General features: G+C 40.3%; 2 protein-coding genes across 14 annotated transcripts in view; both read left to right on the plus strand.

Moving 5' to 3' along the window:
* The window catches only part of atp11c (ATPase phospholipid transporting 11C), a 51,644-nt gene extending 47,253 nt beyond the window's left edge, over nucleotides 1–4,391 (plus strand). For 4 of the 7 annotated variants that reach the window (XM_037781240.1, XM_037781235.1, XM_037781238.1 and 1 more), the window contains 2 exons: nucleotides 1,407–1,438; nucleotides 1,709–4,391. Coding sequence is in view for 2 of the 7 variants with exons in the window: in XM_037781243.1 (XP_037637171.1) it covers nucleotides 1,407–1,438; nucleotides 1,709–1,745 (69 nt within the window). In the remaining 5 variants the exon portion in view is untranslated. The remainder of the gene's footprint in view (nucleotides 1–1,406; nucleotides 1,439–1,708) is intronic. The other 3 variants (XM_037781237.1, XM_037781239.1, XM_037781244.1) reach the window with 1 other exon arrangement.
* A 323-nt stretch (nucleotides 4,392–4,714) lies between these two features.
* Nucleotides 4,715–27,788, plus strand: part of mcf2a (MCF.2 cell line derived transforming sequence a) — a 29,861-nt gene continuing 6,787 nt past the window's right edge. The window contains exons 1-26 of one of the 7 annotated variants that reach the window (XM_037781250.1): nucleotides 4,716–5,701; nucleotides 11,517–11,585; nucleotides 11,674–11,788; nucleotides 12,124–12,214; nucleotides 14,167–14,286; nucleotides 14,694–14,810; nucleotides 15,008–15,157; nucleotides 15,298–15,413; nucleotides 15,544–15,658; nucleotides 16,641–16,760; nucleotides 16,912–17,103; nucleotides 17,205–17,396; nucleotides 17,597–17,768; nucleotides 20,359–20,435; nucleotides 20,962–21,047; nucleotides 21,175–21,241; nucleotides 21,410–21,525; nucleotides 22,037–22,106; nucleotides 22,209–22,301; nucleotides 22,539–22,631; nucleotides 23,496–23,621; nucleotides 23,729–23,950; nucleotides 25,866–25,958; nucleotides 26,684–26,762; nucleotides 27,093–27,144; nucleotides 27,453–27,637. In XM_037781250.1, the coding sequence (XP_037637178.1) occupies nucleotides 5,587–5,701; nucleotides 11,517–11,585; nucleotides 11,674–11,788; nucleotides 12,124–12,214; nucleotides 14,167–14,286; nucleotides 14,694–14,810; nucleotides 15,008–15,157; nucleotides 15,298–15,413; nucleotides 15,544–15,658; nucleotides 16,641–16,760; nucleotides 16,912–17,103; nucleotides 17,205–17,396; nucleotides 17,597–17,768; nucleotides 20,359–20,435; nucleotides 20,962–21,047; nucleotides 21,175–21,241; nucleotides 21,410–21,525; nucleotides 22,037–22,106; nucleotides 22,209–22,301; nucleotides 22,539–22,631; nucleotides 23,496–23,621; nucleotides 23,729–23,950; nucleotides 25,866–25,958; nucleotides 26,684–26,762; nucleotides 27,093–27,144; nucleotides 27,453–27,618 (3,024 nt within the window). In that variant the 5' untranslated portion in view covers nucleotides 4,716–5,586 and the 3' untranslated portion in view covers nucleotides 27,619–27,637. Of the gene's footprint in view, nucleotides 5,702–11,516; nucleotides 11,586–11,673; nucleotides 11,789–12,123; nucleotides 12,215–12,510; nucleotides 12,786–14,166; nucleotides 14,336–14,693; nucleotides 14,811–15,007; nucleotides 15,158–15,297; nucleotides 15,414–15,543; nucleotides 15,659–16,640; nucleotides 16,761–16,911; nucleotides 17,104–17,204; nucleotides 17,397–17,596; nucleotides 17,769–20,358; nucleotides 20,436–20,961; nucleotides 21,048–21,174; nucleotides 21,242–21,409; nucleotides 21,526–22,036; nucleotides 22,107–22,208; nucleotides 22,302–22,538; nucleotides 22,632–23,495; nucleotides 23,622–23,728; nucleotides 23,951–25,865; nucleotides 25,959–26,136; nucleotides 26,622–26,683; nucleotides 26,763–27,092; nucleotides 27,145–27,452; nucleotides 27,643–27,788 lie in introns of those variants that run through there. The other 6 variants (XM_037781249.1, XM_037781245.1, XM_037781246.1 and 3 more) reach the window with 6 other exon arrangements.

The raw sequence follows: 27,788 nt of genomic DNA on the forward strand, positions 1-27,788 counted from the left end.
AGGCCATTTAAGCCAATCAAAGACTCGCTCCCCCAGCCAACCTCTCCAGCTTTTCTGGTCCCTAACAAGAGAATCAAAGGCATAACGGCATACAGGCTACATTCATCAAGACCCAGTGTGTTCTTCTGTGTTGTGTGAGATGATATTGGCTGGCTGAAGAGATGCACTTTTGTAGTTAAAATGGTGCAATTGTTTAACATGTGAATGCATCTCTTGGCCTAATGTTACAAAGCTTAAAAACATGCTCCTTTTCAGCCTCCCTTTGGAAGCCCTGCTTGCGTTACTTTCTGCATGTGCTTTCAAAAACCCAATGTTCAATGTTTTTAGTTTCAGTCCATCTCATTTCTTTACCAGGAATGCCTGAGTGTGAGGTGTCGGTGTCAGTTTGCTTGAATTTTCTTATCTGACGGTGTGAAACAACAGAGCTGGTCTGTGATTATAACATCCCCAGTCTGACATTCATGTACCGTTTGTACCGTTGTGGTTTTGGTCATGGTCATTTTTCGTCCTGTGTGCATATACAAACTTGTGTTGGTGGTTGCCGTCTGCTTACTTTCCTGGCAAAAAAAGGATGCATTTGTGAGTGCTTAGCTTAACTCACTGCATGGTTGTGACATTGTCTTAACCTCAGACAATGGTGCTGCATTACATAAAGGGGTGGCAGCAAAATGAATGGAAACATCACATGATAAAATATTTTAAAAATTGTAGAAGGTAAATCAAGTGTTAAAACAAGTGTTCTATATTACATAAATCGATAAATAAGACATTATGGAATAAATAAAATATGGACAAAATTCTCACCTTAAAAATATTGCAAAATTATCCAATACGTTTTTGAAACTCAGCCCATTATTATATTTATTCCAGCAGTTTTTATGTTAAAATGTAATTTTTCCAATGACTGTTTTTATTATTATTTGTATTATGATTATTTTTATTACTATTATTTATTTATTATTTGGGGGGCTTTTGGGTGATTTGAAAAATAGCAGGATGAAATAGCATTTCATAAGGAGTTTTGAAAATGTGTCTGATTAATTCACAATTTCATAGTTTATTATATATTTTGTCTGTATTTATTCATATATTTCATAATGTCTTGTTTATTGATTTAATACTTTTAGTCCATTTAATGTCCTAATGTAAAGCAGCAATATCAAGAGCACTGGAGGTGTTCTGAGGTGAAAGGGCAAAAAAAAATAGGCTACACCTTTTTGGGCTCTTGATATTATGTTAAATATCTAGATGTTTTCATTTTTTTGTCCACCCCCTGTAGGTAGGTCTGAATGTTGCACCTTCCCATAGCTGTTGGCCAGGGTCACCGATATCTGTTGCTTAACAACAGCACCAGGCCTTTTGCTACAGCTTTCATGGTTTAACTTGCATTTGTATTCTCCCACTAGCTGTCAGAGGGCGGCCTCCTACGGACATCCAGGTAAACTACAGCGAAACAAACCTCATTTAATTTTCTATGTCTGTTCAATGTCCCTGGATGAAATTGGGTGCATTTCCTTTACTAATTCCTGTTTGTCTCTGGTGGCGGTGAACGTGTCAACTTAGTGTTTTTCATGTGGCCAACAATCGCTTATTCTCTCAATTGATGATTTTTGGTGATTTCAAGGTGTCTTGTCCTCTTCTTCTTCTTGTGCACAAGCTCATAATGAAAACATTGAAGTAATATCTGTCTGCTTGTGTTTTTTTCCAGATCGCGGCTGTCACACCACTATCCTATAAGCACCTGATGGAGCGCGAGTGAAAGGCAGCAAGGACTTGCAACAACGAGCGTCTGCATCAGCCACTTTCAGGGTCCCGCACCAGTCAGGTCCGAGCCGTCTGCCACCATGCCTGATCGAAGAAGAGGAGGAAAAAATAATAAGGAAAAGAGAGATGTGCTGACTTGGGGGGGAAGGGATGAAAAGGGGTTCAACAGTCTTTTGACTTGCGTCTCTCTGCTCCGTCCTTCAACAGCTCCTAACCCCCCGATGCATGCCTGCAGAGCAGTGCCCTGCATTATTTTTAAAAATATCTACTCAGATGACAGGCATGAGTTTTCTTTCTTTTACTTCTTCTTTTTTCTTTTTTTTTTTTTTTAAATACTAGCTTACAAATGAATGCATACACGGCTGCCTTGTCAGTAGCTCTATCCAACTGCTGTGTTTTAACAAGCGGTTTGTAATAATATCCACTCCAAGAATGGTTCACCTGCATGAAAGAAGGCCCGAAAGAACGCTTCACTCCACTGATCAGTCACTGTTTTTACATAATGATCTCTCCAGCGGTTACACTTTGAAAGGTTATTCTACTTTACAGTTATTACGCTTTTCCAACGGTTATTCTTTTAATGGTTATATGTTTCAGAAAATGCACTCGCCCACGGGTCCAAATGGTTCAAGATGAAAAGTTACTGAGGGTGATATAGATATAGATTATATGATTGTTTCCAATGATGAATCTGCATTCTCTATTGAATACTAAGCTATGGGAGGAGTTAATGGAGGCCATATTACCACTCAATCCAAAAAGTGTGTGTGTGTGTGTAAGATTGAGAGATAGATTAGAGATGTGAAGCAATGAAACATTGCTCAGAGCATGACCTAAATCTGCCAACCTCAGAGATAATTTAAGATGAGAAAATTAATATATGTGCTGTACTGTATATATATTTATATATATATATATATATATATAGCTTAGAGATGTGTGATAGCATCTGCTCAAAGCCAAAAAAGATTAACGTAATGTGATCCGAATCTGTCCACACTAGTGTGACCTGAAAGTGACAAGTCAGTGTGTATGTGTGTGTGTGTGTTACATACTGGATGAGAAAAGCCAGAAACGCCCGTGTGTCATGAAACCAGAATGACTTAAACCTCGTTGATGTAGTTCTCTAAGACATTTCCTGCACTATTAAGGAAGCTGGTTTCTTCATTGCAATAGATGGAGCACTGAGGAGCACACACACGCACACACACACACACACACACACATATCAGATAGACAAGAACAACTCACACACAATAACCACACGCGTTGTACACATAAATGCACACATGCACTAAAGCCTAAATGAGGTATTTATGTTCATAACCCATTATCTAGTTTGCATAATTTGTCTCAGCTGAAGTTGGAGTGTAAAGAAAATCAACTCCAGACCTGCAGCATAGTTAACGCTACTGTGAGGCTCCACGCTCCATCTCCTTCCTTCTGGTTTCGGTCAGATTCGCCGACCGACGGGATGACGGAGTGGACAGTTTTGTTCCTTCATTTAACTTCTTGTGTGCTTCATACATTCCATTTAAACATGCCGTGATTTCAAACACTTTTTAGATACTGTTTCCGAGTATTGTTTTCTGTTTTTATTCCCACAAACATGTATTGTTTATTTGGCATATTTATTATTAAGTGTACTTTTACTCACAAATATTATACTTTTATTGCATAAATCTTTGTGTTTTTATTTTTAATTGTGGAGAGTGGTCAGCTTTGTGCCAGTTGAGTTGCGTTACTCCAGCCCTGATGTGATTCTGTGCCAATCCTGTTTAATAGTCTTTGTCATACATGCAAAGACAGGCAGCCCCCCAAAAAACACTCCCAATATGTCAGGTTATCTTAAATATTAATAATAATAATAATCTCTCAGTATGGTGATTTATATATACTGACCCCTGCTCAAACAATAACTCCAATACAGTACTTTTTAGTACTGGCCACTGACTGTAGCCTGACATATCTGATACAGTGCATCTGCAGAATGGCAGTCTTAATGCCAAATGGAGATTTAAAAAATTAAGTTGATTTGTTCTTAACAAATGGAAACATTTACATGCCTTTCAGCGTCATTTTCTACTAAGACAGCTTGTTTTTCTGATGTTATGAATATGAAGAAGGCTGTTCTTCACTCAGTGACTGCAGTGTGCCGGAGACACCGGATGTTAAGAGGAGAGGACACACTGAGAGGGGCTGCCTGCTTTGTTAAAAAAATAATAATAATAATTATAAAACCTTTAAGTGACATCAGAGATGCTATTTTCAGAGCTTAAAAATATCTTGGAATCTAACGTTTTGCCTGTCTAAATGAAAAATTATAAAAGAATGGATTGTATTTTTAATGCAACCTTTTTCCAGCCACTTTTTATAAGTAAATCAAAATGTTTAAAAAAATAAAAAAAAAAGCACGAGAGGCTCTGTTGTTGTGGACGCTGTCCCTGTCTGTGAGGGATGGAGGTGGACATCTTCAGGTCATGCAGCAGGGACTCCTCGCCCACCTCCAGCCCCTTTGGGTCTCCAGCCTCAACACTCCAAACCTCCAAGCTGAATGTACCTCTTTGAAACTAGTATGTTCAAAACCTGAAGATTTTCTGTAATAAAGCAGAATGTTTTGAAGATAAGCCAACGTCTTGTAGTGCTTTGTTAACACCAGCGGTTATGTAAGCAGGTTGTGTCTGATGTAAGGGTGTGTGTGTGTGTGTGTACGTTTGACCACACTAAGCAGATGCTGTGCTGTAATGAGATGGCTGAGAGGATAAGCTGGATCAGCTGAGTGGCTGCGTTTCAGGATGGCGTGCTGCTGCTGCTCTCCCACTTCTCCGTGTGTGGCCTCACATCAAGAAAACATCAAGCACTGTGAGTCAGAAGTGGTTTACATACATTTATATATATGTTTTCTCCACTTTAGTCTCTCTACTGTTAATGAACACTCATTCATTCAGAGCAGTTGTGGGTTCAGCAGCAGGGAGTTGAGTTGAGAAAGGCTCTGTGTATCAGTATGTACACAATGACACCCTTTCATATTTGTTCTGTTTGAATGTGATTGTTGTGTATTAAAGGCTGTGCTACGCATGGGCCAAACTTGTTGGCTGAGGGTGTGGTAGATTTTCATTTTCTGTTTCACAATAGATCTATTCTCCACTGTGTGTGTGCATCTATATTATAGCAAAGCTGAGGAAAGTGGGGACATGAACACGGCAGCCAGACAATCCAGCCTACTGTAGTACAGTCAGCACTATACTGAAGGCATAGAAAGCTGCAACAGGGAGCACGAGGGAGTGTGAAGTGAGAGGAAAAGTTGGGAGGGAGCTGGCAGTGTGTCAGACTCTTGAGCTCTGCTCGGTGCAGAGCTGACGCACTAAGGCCCGGCGAGAGAGGAGGGGAGGGGAGGGGCGACAGAGACAGACAGCAGTGGCCAGATGGAGCCTAGTTTGTTTTGAAGTAGCTGCTGCTGAGAGCAGCACAGTCTGCCGGCACTAGTGAGGGAAATAGCTCATTACACCCAGTCTGGACAGCCACACACCACTGTTTTCTGCTTATGTGGACAGATCTCCTGCTCTGTTGTAACTGTGCTGCTCAGTGTGGAGTCACTCTATGCAGCTCAAGGTCAGGAAGATCCAGCAGCAGCCTCAGGGATCTGTCCCTTCTGGATCTTGGGACCTGCAGAGGCAGGTCGGCACAAGTTCCCCTGTTGTAGCTCCCATCCTCGATTATAGGGACACTATGCAGGGCTGTAGGACTGTGAAGAGGATGTAAGGCCTGGACTACCATCAGCGTCTGTCCTCCCCGCCTGATCCTGTGTCGGAGACGAAGGGAATGGGCCCGGCCTCACTGCAGGAGGAGAGAGAGCCGGAGAAAGAGTCCAGGGGGGAGATGGAGGGCTACCGCTGCCTTCTGCAGGCCGGCTCCCAGCTGGAGAGCACTCTGCAGCGTGAGTACACATGATGCTGACTGTCCTCATTTAACTTCTGCTTCCCACTAGCAGGCTTTTGAATATAATCCTGTATCTGCCCTGAAAACTATCTCCCGTTACTACATTTGGCATTGTTGTTCTCATTAGACTGAAACTTAAAAGCACTGTAGCAGAACGACATTTCGTTTGATTTACGGTGTTCATTTGTAACTTGTGAGAAGCATTACAGGAGAAGTACTGCACCCTGTATCTTAGGTTAGTCAGTATTATTGATGTGCCAGTTCCTGCAGCTTTGGGCCATTGCAGGGATTATGTCAGCTGTTTTAAGCCATCACAGTTGGATAGATATTTATCCATAGTGATAATTTGTAGCCTGAATATCTGTAGACTTTGGGTTGTGAATCAGAGTGGGACACTAATGGAAGAGAAATACATGCTGGTGATGTCAACTAACCTATTCGAAAGACAAAATAGGATGTTTACAAAGTACATAATGCAGCTTTCACTATTCAGGGTATGTTGTTGTTTCATGTATTGAACTACGAGGCTAATAAACTGTCAACTCTTTTTTTTTTTTTATCCCAAAGCAGCAGTTGAATTACAGAAAGGAACAATAATGTAATTAACTCAAGAAATTAATTTCCAAAAGACTGATGCAATTTTGAAAAGCATCAAAAGCCACATCACCATCATTATTTATCAGTCATCACTCTGAAGGTGCATCTTGCAAATGGAAAAAAAAAATTGGAGACCGAAGGTAAGATGATGGACAGAAATAGCACCTGATGTGATTGACGGCTCCACGGAGGAGTTTTCCTCCGGAGGCTAATGGGATTACTTTGTGATCTTGGCAGCCTTGAGTTATTGTTTAATTGATGGGCCTCTGCCTCTTGATGTGTCCTGTGTACCTGGGCCGGGGTGTGTAGGTAACAGAGACAAGGCCACGCTGAGTTTCTATTTATACCAACCAACGTTTTTTTTTTTGTCTCTGTGTGAAATGTGAGCCTTGCTCTCTGTTTGTCCTAATCTGCTTACAGGGGATGCAGTCGTAAGCTAAAAACACACATACACACTGCTGAATGAAACAATAACCATAGATTCATCATTTACTTCATGATACATTATCCTTTATGTAGCTCACCTATTGCCCTCTCCCTTCTACACAGCAGTAGTGTGTGAGCCCTCTTTGGCTATGAGCAGCTTCAGTAAACTAATACTCATGACCCAGGGCCTTATGACTGTGTTGTTAGGCAACACCCAATAGAAGACTATACTCCCCTGGGAGTACAATCTAAATTTCCGTTTTTTTATCGTCTACAGTTAAAGTCTATGTAAAGCCATAAACAAGTATACCAGCTGGTACCATGAACAAAATAATTTTCTCTACGCTGACAGTAGTATGGTAAATACAACACCGTCTGATAATATTATGTGACGGAAAGCTGTGTGAATCATTATGAATCACCAAACGCTACAAAGGTTAACAGGCCATAGAGCAGTAAAAGCAAAATGTTCCTCTTTCCACAGCAACTTCAACTACACTACAAACTGTCCTCATGGATGCTAGACCTCCACTGATTTATAGTCTTCAGCTACTTAAATGTACTGCTGTCAATGCCTACATACCGGATTAACACACAATTATTCACAGTGCTCACACTTCAACTATTTCCAATACTTCAGTTTTAACTGAAATCCATCGCCTTCTTGTCAAATGACAGTCCAACTATTTTTGTCTCTAACACCAAACTGACCCTTTTAAGTGTTTCAACTTACACTTCAACTTCTTTAAAGGTTCTCTATATGATATTCAGAGCATTGATATAACAGCAAACATCTATCAGCAATGTAAAGATATAGAGGAGTATTGTCTACCTGAGCAGAGAATGAAGTTCTCATGTTGAGAGCCGTGCAGAAGCAATGGATATGCTCCCTATCTCGCATTTAGCACCTTTTAAGTGCCTCAAGTTAGACTGCAACTGCCACAATCACTTCTCGCAAGCAAACAATTAACATTTAAAGGCATTTTAACCTGTTTACCATGTTTGCTTCTGCAATATTCAGCATCAATGAGCACAGAATTTTCTTTATACAATTATGTCTTTTGTAGTTTTCTCTTCAGCAGTATGATAGATGCTAAATAGTCTGATGAAATTATATGACAGAACTACAAAAACTAGCATCCCATAGCATTGGAAAAGGAAAAATGTTCCTCCTTCCACAGCACAACATATTTTGATCTATTAGTGTCAAATATCACTGCAAAAACTACCAAATGTCTTCTCACCAAATACCCACATTACTGTCATAGGGGCTGCTCAGCTAAAGATATGTGAAGCTATTGTCTAGGGTTTACTATCTAAGCCTTTCTGGCCTTAAACCAATCTAGTTTTCATGTATCCCAGCGGGGAGAATACACAATTTTCTTCTACCCCTTTCTATCAGAATGCAGCTACCCACCAGTCTAATCCCCTTAGCGCTGAAAGCTTTGTTTAGCAAAATATCTCATGACCTAAAAGCAGTGTGAGGCTAGGCCTCTGTGTACTATGAACATGTTTGTATGTGTATGAGGGGATTTCTTGCTCTGCAAGGGATTACATGTTTCCGCTTTTTGGGTCTCTACAAAATCTGAGAGTACTGTATGTGTACTCGCTACACTTAAACCAGCCTCATGCTGTCATTCTGTGGGATTCACTTGGATTTACTGTACTTAGTGTGTAAGGTGTGGCGCTGTTCCATCAATTGGTCAGTCAGAAAAATTATATAGTTTTGCCTGTGAATAGACCAATCTCTGTTGTTTTGCACAGAATACTTTAGTTAATATTCAGACAGAAACAGCCTCAACATGTGTAAGTTTAATATTCCTTATGGTGACTATAAAGGTATGGTTATGGTAGGCTATACACACCCATTTGACTCCTAAAACATGCTTCATTTTGTAGAGATGTTTTCTCATCATTGTTAAAAAAAGCCCAACATTGAAGCATATGATTCAAGGTTGTAAAAGAATAAAACGTGGAAAAAGTACCAGGGGATGAAGGCTTTTTATAGGAGCTGTATGTAATGAAATCAGTGTAGATAGTTATCACTGTTTGGGCAACAGAGATAAGCTTTGTATGCAGACTGAAAGGATTGGTCTTGGAGTCTGGATCTGTTTGACTGGCAGCAAATCTGTGTTTCCATCCACACTGGCAAACATTCTTCTTTCTGTGTGTGTGTAAGAGCAGAGGAGCAAACAGAGGTTATTTGACTTTCGCCAGTGCACACCATCCTGCATGTCGCCTGGAAAGGTCATCACGCAGGCTCAAATAGAACCACAGCACTGCCTGCTTTGATTGCCTTTAGCTGTTTCAAATGCGTGCGTATAAGTGAGTTATGTATGCTAAATAGTGCGTTACACTTTGTCTTTTTCCTTGTTTGACTGACAGACTACAAGGCATTTCATGTGGTGGTGTCCTTAAAAGAACTCAATCAGTGGTAGTTGCGCAGGGTGAAGAGAGAGGACAGTATCTCCACAAGTTTATTAACAGCGTTGCAGTTTGCAGCACAGGCTGCCCTTCCTTTGATCAAACACAGTAGAGGTCCGCAGTGTGTGTGTGTGTGTGTGTGTGCTTATGTATCACTGTGTTTTAGATCTACTCTAATTATTTCTTTACTAGATTTTTTCACTGGCTTCTTATTTATGAGACGTTAAACTTACATAAACCCATGTGCTGTTTTACATCTCACTAGCTCACACATTGTTTTATATAAATAATTCACAGCATAATATGCCTGTGTATTGCAGTTATCCCAATGGAAAATGTTTTTGACATGACATCTATTTGTTTACGACTAGTCTCAACTTCCTGAAGGTCTCGTGGCACAGCAGGGTATATAAATGGTTATATAATTATTCCAGTGTGACGGTAACTTTACCCTGCTTCTGTGTGTGCACTGTCCAGCCATTGGCTCAGCTCCTCTCTGTTACAGTTGCACATCAAATATTCAGCAGGTAGCAGCAGAGCTCATTACTCCCTGACAGCCTGACGGACTCTGTTACTGCATTCGACGCATGGAAAATAACACCTCTTTCTTTCCCCCTTTGTCATCTTTTTTCTGACTCTGTGTTTTTCTACTTCCTCTTCTCCAATTCATTTTAATGTGTCTATCCATTATGGATGAGGAAATGATGAATTGTGAGCAAATTGACTGCCCTGTTGATCTGTTGCATTAACCACTGGACATTTGGTTTAGTGTGGTTTTAATAAGTAAGTGCCTCAATACTGTTTAATTGTCATTCCTGTGTCTGTTAATAATTCTTGTTTGGAGAGGAAGCTGGAAAGTTATATTAAAGATTCCCTTACTCTGGAGAAGATCACCCTTTACATGCATTAAAGGGGAAATATCACACTCATTTCCAAGTTCATACTTGTATTTTGGGTTGCTACTAGAACATGTTTACATGCTTTAATGTTAAAAAAAACATTGTTTTTCTCATACTGTCTGTCCGAATATACAGTACCTGTATTCACCCTCTGTCTGAAACGCTCCATTTTAGCGCCTGTCTCTTTAAGACCCCCCTCCAGAAAAAGCCCAGTCTGCTCTGATTGGCTTGTGAGAATAATAAGGTACACCTTTCTAAAGGCAGCCCACAAAAACTAACCGGGTCATCTTGTTTCCCAGTTTGTGGGATACCCAAATGTGTGAGCACAAGCACTGAAAAAGTGAGTTTTATATGATATATCCCCTTTAAACCTACTTTAGATGTAATGTTTGCATACATTATGTAAACAGTCTCAACATGTCGGCATGTTTGCCTCCTTCACATGTGGCTGAATGATTCCTGGTGCACCAGTGGGCAGATGAAAGCCTCTTTTGAACTGCATTAACTGCTCTATAAGAGACTCTGTGCATTTATTGGCCACTCAGACAGGAATGCTAATGGCACCAAGCATGAGACATCACCGGGCCATCTGCCAGTAATATTAACGTCGAACCAACATCACTTCAGATCCTGTACAGTAAATGAGCTAATGCTTTTATATGATGTCATCGTCTAATTTGCACCAGATGCAGGATTTATATCTGCCACAGTATGCAGCATGTATATACAGTATCTGATGAGTATTGTGGAATGGAATATAATAATAATAATAATAATAATAATAATAATAATAATAATAACTTTATGTATATAGCACTTTTAAAAAACAGACTTACAAAGTATTGTACATAAAACAAAACATAGTAATCAAAAAAGACATGGGGCAACGAGACAGTGTCATGTAGCAAAGCAAGTAATACAGGGGCAATTACGAATATCAATACAAAAACAATAAAATAAAAAAAACAGACAATAAAAAGTTAGAACCAATATAAACAATTATAAAAGCATCGAAATCAAGAATTAAAAGCAGCTCTGTAAAAGTGTGTTTTGAGGTGTGATTTAAAATGAGGCACCGTTTCAGCACGCCTGATCTCCTCAGGCAGTTCGTTCAAAAGTCTAGTATCAGTTAAAGAAAGCAAAAATCTCTGTTTTCAGATTAAAGCTGAGAGGTGAGAGACTCTGTCTTTAAATGTGAACACTTTCATGCCAAAGCTTCAGCATTAATGTCTTCAGTGTGATCGTCACCGTGAAAAAGACTTGAAAAATGAACTCTTGGACTGGTGTTTTAGTGACTTTGAAACGTCTCAGATTCACAAGTATTCTTTTATTATGTGGACATGACTGACATTGTTCAACTGATTTATTTTTATTGAAGTAATATTTGGTTTATAGTGGAGACCCTCCAGTGTTTTCCAGTGCACACCACTTCCCTCAAGCCTTTATAACGAGTGTATCTTCTTCCAGAGGTGACTGTCCCTGTCAGCCTGAAGGAGGTGGGAGGCTACATAGAGAAACAGGTGGCATACCTGTCAGGTGAGTCATCGTTAGTGACTACAGTGTCAACCACGTGTAATGTAACATGTCTCAGAAAGCAACTGATTGCTTATATGTTTCTTCCCAGGGGGCCGTGGGGAAGACTCCAGCGTCATCATCACCCTCCCAGAGTGCTCTGCCTTCAGTGACATCCCAGAGGAAGCTTTAGCCAAAGTCTTTACATACCTCACTCTCATCCCTCGGTGCGTCCTCCTTCATTCTCTCCCTCTCTCTTTCTGCAGTGCACCAAAAGCCCTGCTATAGCTCTTGTATTCTGAGCACAGCTGGCCTTCACTGCTCCGTAGTGTCAGATGGCGTACTGATGCCCTCTATATGTCCTAACCTCACTTTCCCCAAGAGATTATAGGAAAGTTTATATTGAATCGTTCCAATGCAGTGAATTTTGAAAGATAAAGAACCAATGTATAAAGCACCTTTAAATAATCCTAAACTGGTTATCCTTTCTCATTTCCCTGTCTGATAGCTTTAAGACTGATTGACATTACAGCTGTATACAATTGCCACATTCTTCTTGCAGAACGAGGCAACCCGGAGTCAAATTTATCATCATTTTAGACCGAAGACTGGACACATGGGCCTCTATCAAAACTGCACTTGCCAGGATTGCAGTGAGTTTCATTTTTCATTTCATCAATGTGTCTAATCAATATTCCTACTAGACATCATGCATATAATAAATCAGAGCTGCAGTGAGGGGCTGTGTGCATATAGGCTGCTGATTTATTTATGAGGCGCTGTCCATGGTGCTGAAACTCTGAGCAATACCTGGATAGCACCCATCACAAGTACAGCTTTTTTTTTTTTGCATACAATCAAAAGGGGTTTTTCGGCTTGGTGTATGGTGGTGTGTAGTTTGACGAGAAGTGTAAACAATCTGTTTTGTACTGAATGTACCCATTGCATATTGCTGCAAATGAATGAGTAAGCAGAAACTGTGTGATGACGCGGTAGAGGAGAGGATGATGAGGAGGAGGAAACATTGCAGTCAGCTCTGCCACCCTCCGTCTGAGAGGCAGCAGCAGCAGCAGCAGCAGCAGCGCTGCGGCCGGACTCAGCTGCAGACCTTTATAGCCTGTGCACTGGACGGGTTGGGAACTTACATATCTAACCGAGATGGCTTCCAACACCATGGCTGATTGCTTTTACCGGCGGGAAATGCCGAAGATCCGCCGGAGCCCGGTAACGAGCTGCTGCTTAGTTTGATTCACCGTGTTATGGAGAGTTTGGGGTGAAGTTTTTTGGGCGGGCATGCAGGGTGAATGCGGCAGAGACAGAGGCGCACCGGCTGGCTGTGTAGCACTGCGGTGCAGAGAGAGACGCTCCTCTCTGCTTAGTCATGCTTAGACCGGTGGCTGTGTGTCTGTGGATCCGAAACAGGCTGATGCATGTTTTAAATGCATGTTTATCCTGAAACCAGAAGCTGGAGTGATTGATCCCTTCGTGGTCGAGTCAGGACAAATGAATGTCAGAAGTTGCGTCACATGCAAATGCATGCATTGGTGATCTTTCAGGACAAAATGTTGCATATGATTCCTGCTGAAGGGGATGCTTTTTTAGTAACCTGTGATGTAAATGTGCAAGTCCAAGATTTTTTTAAGCTATAGATAAAATATAAAATGATATATATACATATATATATATATTAAATATATTAAATATTTTATATTTTAAAATATAAAATATTTTAAAATATATAAATATAAAATTATATATATACATATATATATATATTAAATATATTAAATATTTTATATTTTATCTATAGCTTAAAAAAATCTTGGACTCGCATTTACATCACAAGTAACTAAAAAAGCATAAAATATATATATATTTTTAACAATATGTCATGCTGCAGTAGTTATTTACAGTTCTCATTACCTGCAGTACTCCTATAGAGATATACTGCTGTTATATAGCCTGTGCAGATGTATACGTTCCTACACAGTCAGTCAGGCAACGACCTCACATGACCTAAAGATGAACTGCAGCATACCACATGTGTGTAAACGTTGAAGTGACTGAATCCATATTAAGGCTGACAGTAATCGTCTGAGTGACAGAATGGTTGAGTCTCTCCTGTCAGATGTGGAGGATGAAAGCTTGTTAATACTCTTCTCAGCTCATATCTCTACCTGTTTATACAGGAGTTATAGTCTAGGCTGCACCTGGAGCTTAAATACAAACTATTTAGTATGCCAGAAGATGATTAAGTACGTCCCAATACCTAGTTTATCAAATGCAGTACGTCAGAAAGTACCAGGATGTCCCACTACATCTGGTTACATTTTGCAGTATGCAAACCACCATGTTTTTCTGGCTATTCTGACTCACAATCCTCTGCGCAGTCGATATATGAGCGTCAAAGTTTAAATAGTAGACAAAGTAGTATGTCCCACTTGCATGCATACTACATGTAACAGTACGTACTTTGTGAGGGCAGCTGCAGTATGCACTAAAAGTAAAAAAAAAAGTATTCGATATGGAACAGTTTTATACTGAATCCTCCTCCATACGCAGCATCATCATCAATATGACAGTGAACCTCTCTTCCCTCTTCAAGGCCTCCTTTCCCGGGAACCTCCACCTGGTCTTGGTGCTCCGACCCACCAGCTTCTTCCACCGCACTGTCACTGATATTGGCTTTCGCTTCAGCCAAGAGGACTTCATGCTCAAGATGCCAGTAAGGCAGCTCCTCCTCAGTTACCAAACATGTCCCACATCACAACAAGGTACACCTCGTTCTTGTAACAAAATGTTCAGTGGTGGACACAGCCAAGAACACATGTTGATTTCAGCTTTGAAATAGATATTATAGTAAAGCGAGTTATCCTAGGATGTTTCTAATATTTCAGGTAAACAGTAAAAATATCTGAAGTTTGTCATGCCATTTCCAACAGCTGTACCACTGTACATGCCATTGGTTCTAATGACCGTTTAATGACCAATCACACCTCCTCCAGTATAGCAAAGAGATTTGCCCAAACTACATTAAAAGAAAATCAATTATGTATTTCAAAAGCAGGAGGTAGTGATATCTAAAGTACAAAGTGTTCTTTGTGAGGTCTCAGATTTTGTCTGCACCTTTAGGTGGTGATGCTGAGCTCTGTCACAGACCTGCTGCGCTACATCGATGAAAACCAGCTGACTTCAGAGTTTGGAGGCACTTTGGATTATTGTCATAGCGACTGGATTGTTTTACGAACAGTAAGCTACTACTGAAACACACTGGGAACAAACAATAAACAGTATCATTCTTCATCATACTTATTATCTGAGGTCTTGGTGCCTCGTTGCTGTCAGAAATCCACCAATGGCTTTGTATCTTTAAGGACATTGAGCCGCAGATTGTTCTCCTTTCACGAGTCTCTGTATTTGTTATGTGTTTTTTGCTTCCTCTACAGGCCATTGAAAGTTTTGCTGTCACAGTCAAAGACATTGCACAAATGCTACAGGGCTTTGGCACCGAGCTGGCAGAGACGGAGCTGTCTGATGAGGGGAAAACCATTGAGTATCTCCTTGAGTCTCATACTGACAAGTACAGGAAACTCAAGGTAAGGTTTCAACCACAATTCACCAAAATTATATTAATGTGTTGTTTTTTTTTTTTGTTGCAAAAAGACCTACTAGTATTTTATAAAGTACTATTTTGAATGCTGTTCATTTATTATGTAAATTGTCCTGTGTTTGTCAGGATGCGATCCGGTCAGTGTCAAAGGAAGGTCGTCATCTTCTCGCAAGCCTGGAGACCTCCGGGAAGGAGGATGACTCCCAGTGGGATGTGAGGCTGGACTGGGAGACAGTACAGCGGTAAGGATGCCCTCTTTGGTTCAAGACAATTCACACATTTATTATCTTGTAGTCTTATTGTAAACCTCAAATACTTTACTGAGTGCTTTACAGTGAATGAGATCCGTGGCTAAGTCACTGTGTTTTTTAGGCTCCTTGCTCAGCTCAGAGACATGGAGTCCGCCTTCGATGGCTTCTTTGAGAAGCATCATCTGAAACTCCATCAGTACCTGCAGCTGCTCAGATATGAACAAAGTTTTCAGGAGGTACGGTTTACATATATTTATCATGTGTACATGTATGTATGTGTTTGTGCCCATATTTTCATATTTTCCAGAGGAAAACATCTTTTTAATTTTGGGTACATCTTGTGCCATCCTCAGGGTCAAGTTTTAATGTGGGTTGTAATGCCTCAAGGAGCCACCAGGTTGGCTTTTGTCAAGCTTGAGACCTTAAAGAAAGGGAGGATTTCAAAACCAAAGTGGGGGTCCTCCCCCAGAAAAGAATTAGTTTCAGAGACTTTTTTTCCTGCATTCTGATGACTTTAAAAGACTGAAAATAACAAAAAAATAATTACACTGCAAAAGTATTTTATGTTAAACTTTTAAACTTTCTCAGGAAAGAATGCAGAATAATTTGCCCCTCTAATATTCATAAGATTTTATTAATCTTTTGCCCCTGCTTGAGTATTTCTTCTCTTAGTACTTTCCACTTCTCCCTCCGTCTCTCACTCACTGAAGGCTATTTCAGATACAATGCAACAATGGCACCACTGCGCTCTGAAACCCTTTATTTCAAATGGTTTGCGCCATGTCACAACAGTTTTTCGCTACGTGGAGCAAAGCCCAACTTTGGGTGTTGCACGCTACGATGTGCGCTGAACCCAATGGCGAGCACAGCTCAAACATGAGCTCAAACTGCATTGTGTCGCGAGCATAGACTGCTCTCTTCCGCCGGGAAACTACATTTGGTGTCGCTCTATTGTCGTCCAGGTGGAAATAGTAGAGTTTATACACGCTGTACAGTGCCAGAAACAGGTTGTGATAACGAAAGGAAAAAAAAAAAAAAATTTAAAATTTGCCATAAATCGGGAGAATTGTGACTCTGGGAGGGAACCGGGAGAGGGGAATGAAAAACAGGAGTCTTCCGGGAAATTCGGGAGGGTTGGCAAATATGCTTTAGACTAGTGTTGTTTTCTTTCTTTCTCTTTAGTCTGTGTGTATATGATGGTGTGTGTTATCTGTTTAGATGGAGCTATGTCTGGAGCATCTGGTGGGTCAGGAGAGGGAGCTGTCCATATCTGTCGACACTCTGGCTACAACAGAACAGGCTCTCAAAAGGTTGGACGGTCTGCAATCAAATGCACAGGTCAGTGTAACCAATATCTGCGAATAACAGCCCTTACACATGTACACATGTACATATAGCTGGTCCCAGAGGACCAGAAGGCCTCAGTGTTCACAGTGTGTCCAAAATAATTGACTCCTTCCTCCTCGTGTGTCTTTGTTTTCTCTATCAGGAGGTGATGTCTCGAGCTCAGATCATCATCCTTCATGGACACCAGCTATCAGCCGGTCACCACTATGCCATGGCTCTTATTATGCAGCGCTGCAACGAGCTCCGCCACTACTGTGATACACTCAATGCTGCTCTCAAGACCAAACAAACTCGTCTTCTGCAAACACACCAGCTGCTACTTTGTCTTGGACAGGTATTGAGACATGTGCATCCACACACACACACACACACACACACACACATCAGAACACACAGACTTCTTTACAGTGATACACGTGTGTTCTCCACCTTCAGGCCCAAACTTGGTGCGATGATGGAGCGTATCTGCTGGCTAATCAGCTGGTAGATAAGTACCAGTCAAAGGAGGGGGCCCAGGCTGCTTTGAGGGACATTGAGAGGTTCCTGGAGGGGGCGCCGTCTATGTTGAGCTCAGGACCTGACATCCTGGCCATCGAGTACGAGGCTGTCATCACACCTCAGCTGCAGGTCACTGAACACAACAATACTTTATTTATTTGAAAATAATTTTTAGATTTATAGTTTTAAAACTGCAGGTGTCAAGAATGCAATCACCTTGTTGCCATCATTTCTGTGTTTATTTGTTTCTCAGTATCATTTCCGGATTTTACATCACTATTGAATGTCCTACCTCTGTGTCCTTGTCTCTCTCTCTCTCTCTCATTTAGGCCCAGATTGGGAAAACGTTTGAGAAGCATGCAGCGGTGCAGCAGATGATCCAGAGCCGACAGGCTTGTCTGAGGAAGCTGGCTGATAAACATGTGCGACCGGTGCAACTGGTGGCCCCCAGGCCGGAAAACACACCACGCAACAAGTCCCCGCTCTTCTCCCCAAAACATGGTACACTACACACACAGACACAATCATATCTCAAAAGAAATTGTTGAAATAGAGATTGTGTCAGCTCCTTCATACACATACTTGTAGAAAGAATGGGCCTCATGCAAGAACATTTTCGTATTCTTATTTTAACCTTCTCTTACTTTTTGTTTGTACCATGTACGAGTGTGCCACGTCAGATTTAGGAAATGCTCTTAACTTCAGATAACTGTGTAAATGACCTGCACGATGAATGCCATCTGTGTGTAAATGAGCATGCATTCACGAGAATTGTGAATTAGCATAATGAAAGCCCCAATGATAGCATATAAGGCTACGTATCCTGCCCCATGTATCTGTCTCTGCCAATATATCAACACGCTGTCTTCCATGAGCCTGACATGCATCAAACAGAAGTAAATCAGCCATGACGCGCCTGGTTACACTTCCTGTTGACATTATTATATAATACAGAGACAAATTAATCTTCAATTAGTTTGTAATTTAAGTCGTTTTGCAGTTTGAGATGTTCACATTGATATGTAGTGTTATACATTAGCATCAATGTCCAATTTAAATTAATGATGATATTGTTAGGCTATTTAAACACATTTAGAAGTATATTATAATTTGAATTGCAGATTCAAACAGGATAATGTCAACATCATTTTGAGGTGTCATTTATAAAGGATTATTAATTTATCTATTTTTTCACTATTCTATTAGTGAGAAACTTAGGTTTTGTGAAAAGCAGACTAATTGCACATGACTCCTACGACAGATCTGGACCACTGGTAAACTGTGTTCATGCCTAGGGATGCACCAATACCGATACTGGATCGGATATCGGGCTGATACTGACTTAAGTAGCTGGATCGGGTATCGGTGACAATGGGGCCGATCTTTTCAATTCAATTCTATGTTAATATACTATATACATTATACACTCAAATTTTATTTTGTGTTTAAGTTTCTCCAATTTGTTGCTGCATTAAAAAGACTTACCCTTGAATTGTAATTAATGTAAAAAAAATCCTGTTAATTTTAGATTTTTTTACCAAGTTTTAGTGTATTATTTATTACTTTAATAATAACTCACAATTCAGCACATTTATACCTATGTATTAATTGATTGCATTTAGTTTTACAAAATTTAGAAAGCCATGTTTAAGTCCAGCCGGATGTTGCCTTACACATAAAATAATGATCCCGGTCACTTCCACACAGTGAGGCATACAGCTTATTAATTAATGACTGGTATTGGATCGGTACTCGGTATCGGCTGATACACAAAGCTCAGGTATCGCTATCGGTATCGGGACTGAAAAAGTTGGATCGGTGCATCCCTATTCGTGCCTAAGAAAATTCTAAATATGAGAAAATTGGTGAATGCGACAAGTTCTCCTAAATCACACGTACAAGCCACTTAAGAACAAAACTGTTCGTACGAGTGGTTCTTGCACGAGACCCAATGATTTTTGTTGCAGTTGAATAAACAGCAGTTGTGTTTAGTTAGCTTCCCTAGTTTATGGTTTCTACAAATGAACTAACTCCCTACCCACCCTCCTATGTTTCCCAGGCCCAGTAATGGGGTCTTGCCCCATCCCTTATGGCCTGGCACCAGTCCCTCCCCCCGTTGCATCTTTCCTTTAGGCACCATGGTTGAATTAACACATCACAGGGTCCCACTGAAGAGGCCTAAGGTGTTCCTGATTAGGCTTTGGGGTTAGAAGGCCACCTTTACAAACAAGCTGGAACGAGGGTAGAAGATATAACAAGTCCACTGGGAAACACCTGACTGCTCTATTAGTCCGGATCACTGCTATAGAACCATATGTGGTTCATATACATTAAAGCACCTTTCATCTCCCTTTGTGTCTCAAGGGAGGTTGCACAAAGCTAACCACATACAGTACAGTGGTACCCAATTAATACTGTGTGTGTGTGTGTTATCTGGTTTGTTTTTCTTTGTATTTCAGTGTATCTATTGTAGCCACTGCATGTGTGTCCATTGAGTATATACCCAAATAAGCTTTTTTTTCTATGTCCATTCATGTCTTTAAGGTTTTGTTCTGAAGCCATACTAATGAGAGTGATAACAAGAAAGAGAATAAAAGTGATTACGACACCCCAGTTATACTAGAGACAGCAAGAGAGGAGATGAAGGGAAAAGTGGTTAGCTTTGATCGATTGGATCCGGTACATGCATACACGCACGCATGTTCATGTACACACATGCATGCGTACACTCAGCTGAGCTTGGACTATCATGTAAGGATTCAGCCGCTAGGATCAAAAGGACACTGACAGTCGTGCCAAACGCTGCTTTAGATCTTTACATACTGGTTGATACTGGTTCCAGGCTGCACCTTTACAGTAGGGAACCTATTAGCATTGATTACCTCAAATGTTGATCATGACTGATTCATGTTTTGTTTTTTTTAATTACTGAGGAGTAAAAAAGGTCAGGGCAAGCTAATCCCTTTGATGCACACAGTCATAAAAAAATAAGTTTTTGATTTAGTGTGGATGCTTAAGTCTCCTCAATATGCCTCATCAGATTACATGTATTTTATGTGACTCATACACTTTGATGATTTGGCTTTCACAGGTGATGGTTTGAAGTTCACATTCGACATCTCTCTGCCTGGGAAGAGAGCATCCCGAAAGAGCCCCAACTCTAGAAAAGTAAGGAGAAATTAACAGCTTTTTTTTTATTGTTATTTTATTTGTTTATTTCCTTTAGGGGTGTTGCAATATACCGGTATTGACTGTAACCGTGATATTTAAAAATTAAATATTGATATCATCTTAATAATAAACATATGATAATATCATTTAAATAATTCAGCACCTCTTAAATCATTTTATATCTACAGTTATGGTTACAGGCTGTCTTTCCACCTACCTACACTTGTATTTTGAGTGTAATTCATTTGACAAAAAAGAGATAAAATACACAAGTCAAAGATGAATTTGACTTTTATAATAATATTGCAATAATATCGTTATCATGAATTCTTTTGGCCAGATAATCATAGTGAAAATCTGATATCGTGACAGCCCTAATTTCCTTCCACTGACACAGCTGCATTGAACCCAAAACATATGTATCATCTCATAATTGTCCTCCTGTTTGGTCCAATAATTTGTTCAGTAAAATGACATTTTCTCTAAATCCAAATGGAAGAGTCAGTGTTGTCGATCTGTTCAGATAGAGGTGATCCACGACTACCAGGAGAGCCGGAGCTGCGTGGCGTACGGTCTGGATGGAGAGGACAACCCAGATCTGTTGAAGCGGTGAGGAGGAGGAGGAGGAGGAGGAGGCATCTGTCTGTCCTCAGTGCTGCTCTTGATGCTGTTTACTTTGTGATTCTCTTTGTTCAGTGCTAACGATGCCCTCTGGCTCTCTCTCTTTGTGTCACAGTCATGTGATGAGGGAATTAATAGAGACAGAAAGAATCTATGTGGAAGAGCTGCTGTCAGTGCTGCTGGTGAGAAAACACACTTTTACCCATATTTTTTTTATGTCACGCAAAAATAGAAAAACGTTGTGGTAGATTCTTCTATGTGTATGATTGCTGTTGGTTAAATTACTCCTGGTTATATTGCATGATGCAGAAACATTATATTTACTTAATTACTGTGATTAAATGTTGCAGGGTTACAGAGCTGAAATGGATAACCCAGCTCTGTCAGGGCTTATGCCCCCGATCCTGCGCAGCAAGAGAGACATCCTCTTTGGAAACATGCCTGAGATCTACAACTTTCACAGCAGGCAAGTGATCATCGATGACTGACGTCACACATAGACCTGTTTGAAATGCAAAGATAAGCATGTATGCTAAGCATGCAAAAGTTTAAAAACACACCGTCATAAAGAGACAATTGTGGTTCCGATATATACTGCCTATATAGACTGGTAGCTATATATTGATTTGGTGGTCAATCAGTGTATAGCTCTCACCAAATGACTATGGTTTTATAGACTCGCTATGCCTGTGCCTTGAGAAAGTAAACAATTTGGTGCGACAAACGTTTTTGAAATTAAACAAAGAAAAAACTCTCTTTGGTAATAAAAAAGGAAGGATAGCACTTAGCACCTTGATTTTAGAGGACTAAAAACTAGCACCCACGACAAGAACATTGGTGTAATCATTGATGAAGATTTAAATTTCAGTGGCCACATTAAAGCTGTAACAAAGTCATATTAACGTTGATGCATGGGTGGGTATGGGTTAAGATTGTTGAGATCTAATTCCTGACCTTTGACCTCTCTGTGAATCCAGGGTTTTCCTTCAGGACCTGGAGGGATGCCTGGAGGCTCCTGAAAGTGTAGGAGCCTGTTTTCTGGAGCGGGTGAGATGATTTATGTTGAGTAGCTTCTCTGTAGTTTGATAATTTGTGCATCATTTCTTAACATATTTTTCAAACATATTTGTCTCTTTCCTGTCTTCCCAGAAAGAGAGTTTCCAAATGTATGAGTGCTACTGTCAGAATAAGCCACGCTCGGAGGCGCTGTGGAGACAATTCTCAGACTGTGGCTTCTTTCAGGTCAGTTTTGCTACGATTTCACTTGCAAACTGATTCATTTACTGTTTTGGTGTCATGCATGATAGGTTTGCAATATTTCAAGTGTCGTAAATATTTTTTCCATACAAAAATATGTTCTAAACTGAGTAATACAACTAAGTACAACAAATGTCCTTACGGTTTTACAGTTGCAATTAAAAAGCTGTGATTTGTCATTGACCAACATTACATTAATTTGTATTCGTCTTCGTTTTGAAGGAGTGCCAAAAAAAGCTGGAGCACAAACTGGGCCTGGAGACCTACCTGTTGAAACCAGTCCAACGCCTCACCAAATACCAGCTGCTGCTTAAGGTTGGACAGAGGGTGGTGTCGTATCACAAACATACACTATGTATGTGAGGCAGGCTAGTTCATAATATATTTTTGATGAAATTGGCCTTTAATGTGTAGTTCAGCATAGAGCTGCAACAATTAATCAGTGAATCGATTAGTTGTCAGTTAATAAATTAATCGCCAACTATTTTGATAATCGATAAATCGGTTCGAGTAATTTTTTAAGAAAGAAAAAGTCAAAATTCTCTGATTCCAGCTTTTTAAATGTGAATATTTTCTGGTTTCTTTACTCCTCTATGACAGTAAACTGAATATCTTTTTGAGGACATTTGAGGACGTCGTCCTGGGCTTTGGGAAACATTGATCAACATTTTTCACCATTTTCTGACATTTTATAGACCAAACAACTAATCAATTAATCAAGAAAATAATCAACAGATTAATCGACAATAAAAATAATCGTTAGTTGCAGCCCTAGTTCTGCATAAAAATCATAGTTTTTACCATCAGCAAATAATATCGTGAGTGTATTTCAAATACTTTTTTTTTTTTTTAATCTTTTTATTTTATTTAACGGACAGTGCACATAAATAAAAAATTGCTGTAAATGCACCAGAGTTATCCAAGTGGGTATTTTTCGTCTGTAGTCCCTGTACAGATGTTTCAGAGTCATCCTAAAAACAAATGTCAAAACAGCTGTTCCAAACTGCAATTAATTCAGATTCACCCCTTCACTTTACCTCTAAGGTTTCTTTTTAATGTTTACTATAAGTCTTTACCACTAGAGTGCGCTGTTGAGCTACTGTGTTTATGTGTGGTTTCGCATGAATTTGTGTGTTCATGTATTTTCCTAAATGTCTGTTCTTTTGTTTGTGTGTTCAGGAACTTCTGAAATTCAGTACAGACGGAGAAGGGACTTCAGAACTTCAGGAGGCACTAACAGCAATGCTGGACCTGCTGAAATCAGTCAATGACTCCATGCATCAGATATCCATCACAGGATATGAGGTGAACACACCTGGATTCATAAACTTGAATCAATGTTCTCTAACGTACATTTATACAGAGAATATATTTACAACAAAGGCTCACACATAGATTCCTCTTCCCTTTAGGGTGACATTTGCGAGCTGGGCCGCGTGTTGATGCAGGGTTCTTTCAGTGTGTGGATCAGCCATAAGAAAGGTCCCACACGCATGAAGGAGCTGGCTCGCTTCAAGCCCATGCAGAGACACCTCTTTCTGTACGAGAGAGCTCTGCTCTTCTGCAAGCGGAGGGAGGAGCACGGAGACGGCGTCGACAAGACACCCTCGTACAGCTTCAAGCACTGTCTCAAGGTTGGTCTGTGTCTTTGTCTGTATGCGTCTTAGAGGAAAACAGCAGGCATTTTGGAACATCGGGCCAATTGGTAAAAATATGTTGAGTTAAAATATTGAATGTTCTTGGTGGATCATTTATTCCAGTAGTCTGTGCTACTATGTAAGCATACAGTACTGTAGATTATGTTGAGTGACAGAGTCACTAGTGGCGTCTCAAGTGTGCGAAAAAGACATCTTGAGACAGCTGTAAAGCAAATTCTTAGTTATTTTAAATGTAGCCATAATGTAGTCATTTTTATGTATGAGTTTGATAAAATGAATATTAAAGGCAGGATCGGTGATCTTGAGAAACTAGCAAGAGTACAATAGATTTTTAAATGATCCAATTGAAAAACTGAACCCAGTGTTGCCAACTCTTAGAGAAAGAAAGTAGCAAGTCTGCAACACTCTCCACACTTGCTGTGAATGAAATACCTCTTTATTTGCTACCCATCAAACTACATTTAGGTCCTGCCATTGTCAGAAAGTATGAAAGGTATGCACAACAGTATGTAATGTCCATAGCTTACAGTATATAATACTTTGGCTAAATGGTCTACAGTGCAATTTTTTTACATTGATATGTGTATATTAAAGTTACACAACATTAGACCTGTCACAATGATGATTTAATCGTCAAACTCACTTTAGAGTACACTAAGGGATTATGCAAGACAGTAATTATTGAACACAGCTTATGTAGAGTTAAAAAACACAATGCTATGGATAAATACTGACGGTTATTTCCTACTGCACAAATAAAAAAAAAACTGTTACTATAACGCTAATAACTTAATATAACAAATGGTTTATTGCATTGGTTAAAATTCATCACATATATAGAATAAAATAGAATACAATGCCTTTATTGTCGACATTTGCGGTGCAGCTCTTAAAAGGGTACATTTTACTCGCTCGCACGCATGTTCACACACCACACACACACACACACACATAGAGCTGCAACAATTAATTGATTAGTTGTCAACTATTAAATTAATTGACAACTATTTTGAAAATCGATTTTAAGTATTTTTTTAAGAAAAAAGTCAACATTTCTCTGATTTTATGTGAATATTTTCTGGTTTCTTGACTCCTCTATGACAGTAAGTGGAATATCTTTGAGTTGTGGACAAAACAAGACATTTGAGGACGTCATCTTGGGCTTTAGGAAACACTGATCAACATTTTTCACCATTTTTTAACACTTTATAGACAAAACAACTAATCTATTAATCGAGAAAGTAATCAACGGATTAATTAACAATGAAAACAATCTTTAGTTGCAGCCCTACACACACACACACACATACACACCTGCCAAAGTACAGATAAATATTTAAAAGTAGTAGACGTGAAATATTAATAAATAGAAGTGATATATCAATTTAAAAATATATATAATAATATTAATAATTAATCAAGTGGCTATCAAGCAACTATTGCACTTGTAAAGATATTATTGCACATTTCCTTATTTCTGTTCACTCAATACCCCTGTCGTTATCACTAACATGAGCTGTAATTAGGTTTTAGCACTAAGTAATGAAGTGAGTGATACAGGAGTCTCTAAGTTGATGTCGGTGTTTGTACCTTTTAACATGAGTAAGTTGCCCAGCTGGCCTCAGAACCTGGCGTATTCCTGTAAGACTTCTTTTGTTCTGTGTGTTGATGTGTGGAGAGTGTCACAGCAGGTGTCACACCAACAGCTGCTGCTGCTCTAGATTTATTATTGAGGATGTGGGGAGGAAGCAGTTACACAGCGGAGGTGTGTGTCTGTGTGAGTGTTGACAGGACAGATGTGTTACATGATGTAAGTCTGATGTATGATGTGCTGCTGGCCCTAATGCTGTGTGTGTATGTGTCGGTGTAAACAGTGTACATCTCTTGGCAGATGACTGCTGTGGGGATCACAGAGAACGTCAAGGGAGATGTGAAGAAGTTTGAGATCTGGTACAGTGGCAGGGAAGAAGTGTACGTGGTTCAGGTAAGGATGTCAAAAACAGTTTAATGTTGGCATTTTCAGTAGTTTAAAGGACCGGTGCGTAACATTACGGGGGATCTATTGGCAGAAATGGAATACAATATTAATTAGTCAATTAAGTATGTTTTCTTTTGTGTATAATCACCTTAAAATAAGAATCGTTGTGTTTTCGTTACCTTAGAATGAGACGTTTATATCTACATACGAAGCGGGTCCTCTTCACAGAGCTGGCCACCATGTATCTACAGTAGCTCAGAACGGGTAAACCAAAACACTGGTTATAGATAGGGCCATTCACGTTTTCACATTCGGCCACAGTAGTTCTCCTACACGCTTGGCACACGGGAGAAGTTTCATTTGGTTGCAGTCTGCAACCTCACCGCTACATGCCACCAAAATCCTACACACTGCACTTTTAAATACAGCAGCTAGCCCTTTCCTACTTTTACTGTAGTTTTAGTCAATTTTATTTAAACTAAATTTTTATTTGAAAAGAAACCGTGTACATTAATTAAAATTCAAACAAATGTAAATGTACCCGAGTTAGCTGAGAGGCTAGTTTTCATTTGCAGTCCCTTTGCCTGATGTTGTTAGGCATCCTAGTGATGGATATTTTAACAATTTGCTGACATTTAATAGACAAATGATTACTTGTATAAACTGTAATTAGGGGCCTAACCATATCCAGGATACTGACTGTGTGTTGTGATGTTTCTGTTGTCTCTCAGGCTCCTACACTGGAGGTGAAGATGGCCTGGCTCAATGAGCTTCGCAGAATCCTGACCAACCAACAGAAGCTGCTAAGAGGTCTGTGAACAACTAAAGTTAATGTTGGACCTTTGCACTTAGATTCTCTTCACTATATACTGTCTCACAAGAAAAACATACAAATGTGCGAAACAAATATGGTGACGTATGATCACATATACTCATTCATGCCCATTCCTGTATCACCACATACTCTTGAATACACATGCTCACGAATATACACACACATGTATACGTAGTATTCAGTGAGGTAGTTTATTTAGGGCTGTTATTGTACAGTAGAAGGGGCAAAACTCCTCCCAAAGCAGGCCTTCAACTGAAACCTGGCACTGAAAATTAAAGACATTACCTCCTTTTCTCTTCTCACAGATGAAGCATATCAACATGGCCACATGCAGCTATCTCCACCACTCTCTGAGAGGTCAGTGTTCACTGGTTGTTCACAGTATACAGCAGTGTGTTAGGTGCATGGCTGTAGGCTATAGTTGCACAGACATACAAACACACATAGGCATATATGCAAAACACACACATGCAGTCACAGCACTACTATCTGCATTTGCTGAGTTTTCATATCTGATCACAGCTTGAGTGAATGTGACGGTGTCATTTCACGTTGCCCTGGTAGAAGCTTTGTGTGTAGTGGTGTGTGAGAACGGGCGCAGGCCCCCACTCTGTCCACTGCTGTCTGGTTGCCTATCCCCACTCCTCCCATCCCCCCACCTGCAGGGGCATGCGGCCATCCAGAGGGGTACCCAGGGGCTGTCTGCCGGGGCTGGACTTTGTCTCGCTGTCGGCTGACGTGTTTCTGTGCCTGCGTACCCGGAGCCCCCGTCCCCGAAGCCCCCGGCAACGGCCCCGGCCGCGCCCCCGCCACCGCCCCCAGCGCCACTGACCTGCCCTAACGCTCAGGGGTAAACTCAGCCTGGCTCGCCGTGCCCTGGCATGTCCCACCTGGCCCAGCTTGGGGACCAAAAATCCTCAGGGCTGCTGTGTTTGCATACTGATCGTCACTTGCACCCCCTTTTTATAACCTCCATTCTGGTTCATAACTGACCCCGACAC

This window comes from Sebastes umbrosus, chromosome 9, assembly GCF_015220745.1.
Source record: "Sebastes umbrosus isolate fSebUmb1 chromosome 9, fSebUmb1.pri, whole genome shotgun sequence".
Classification (NCBI taxonomy): Eukaryota; Metazoa; Chordata; class Actinopteri; order Perciformes; family Sebastidae; genus Sebastes; species Sebastes umbrosus.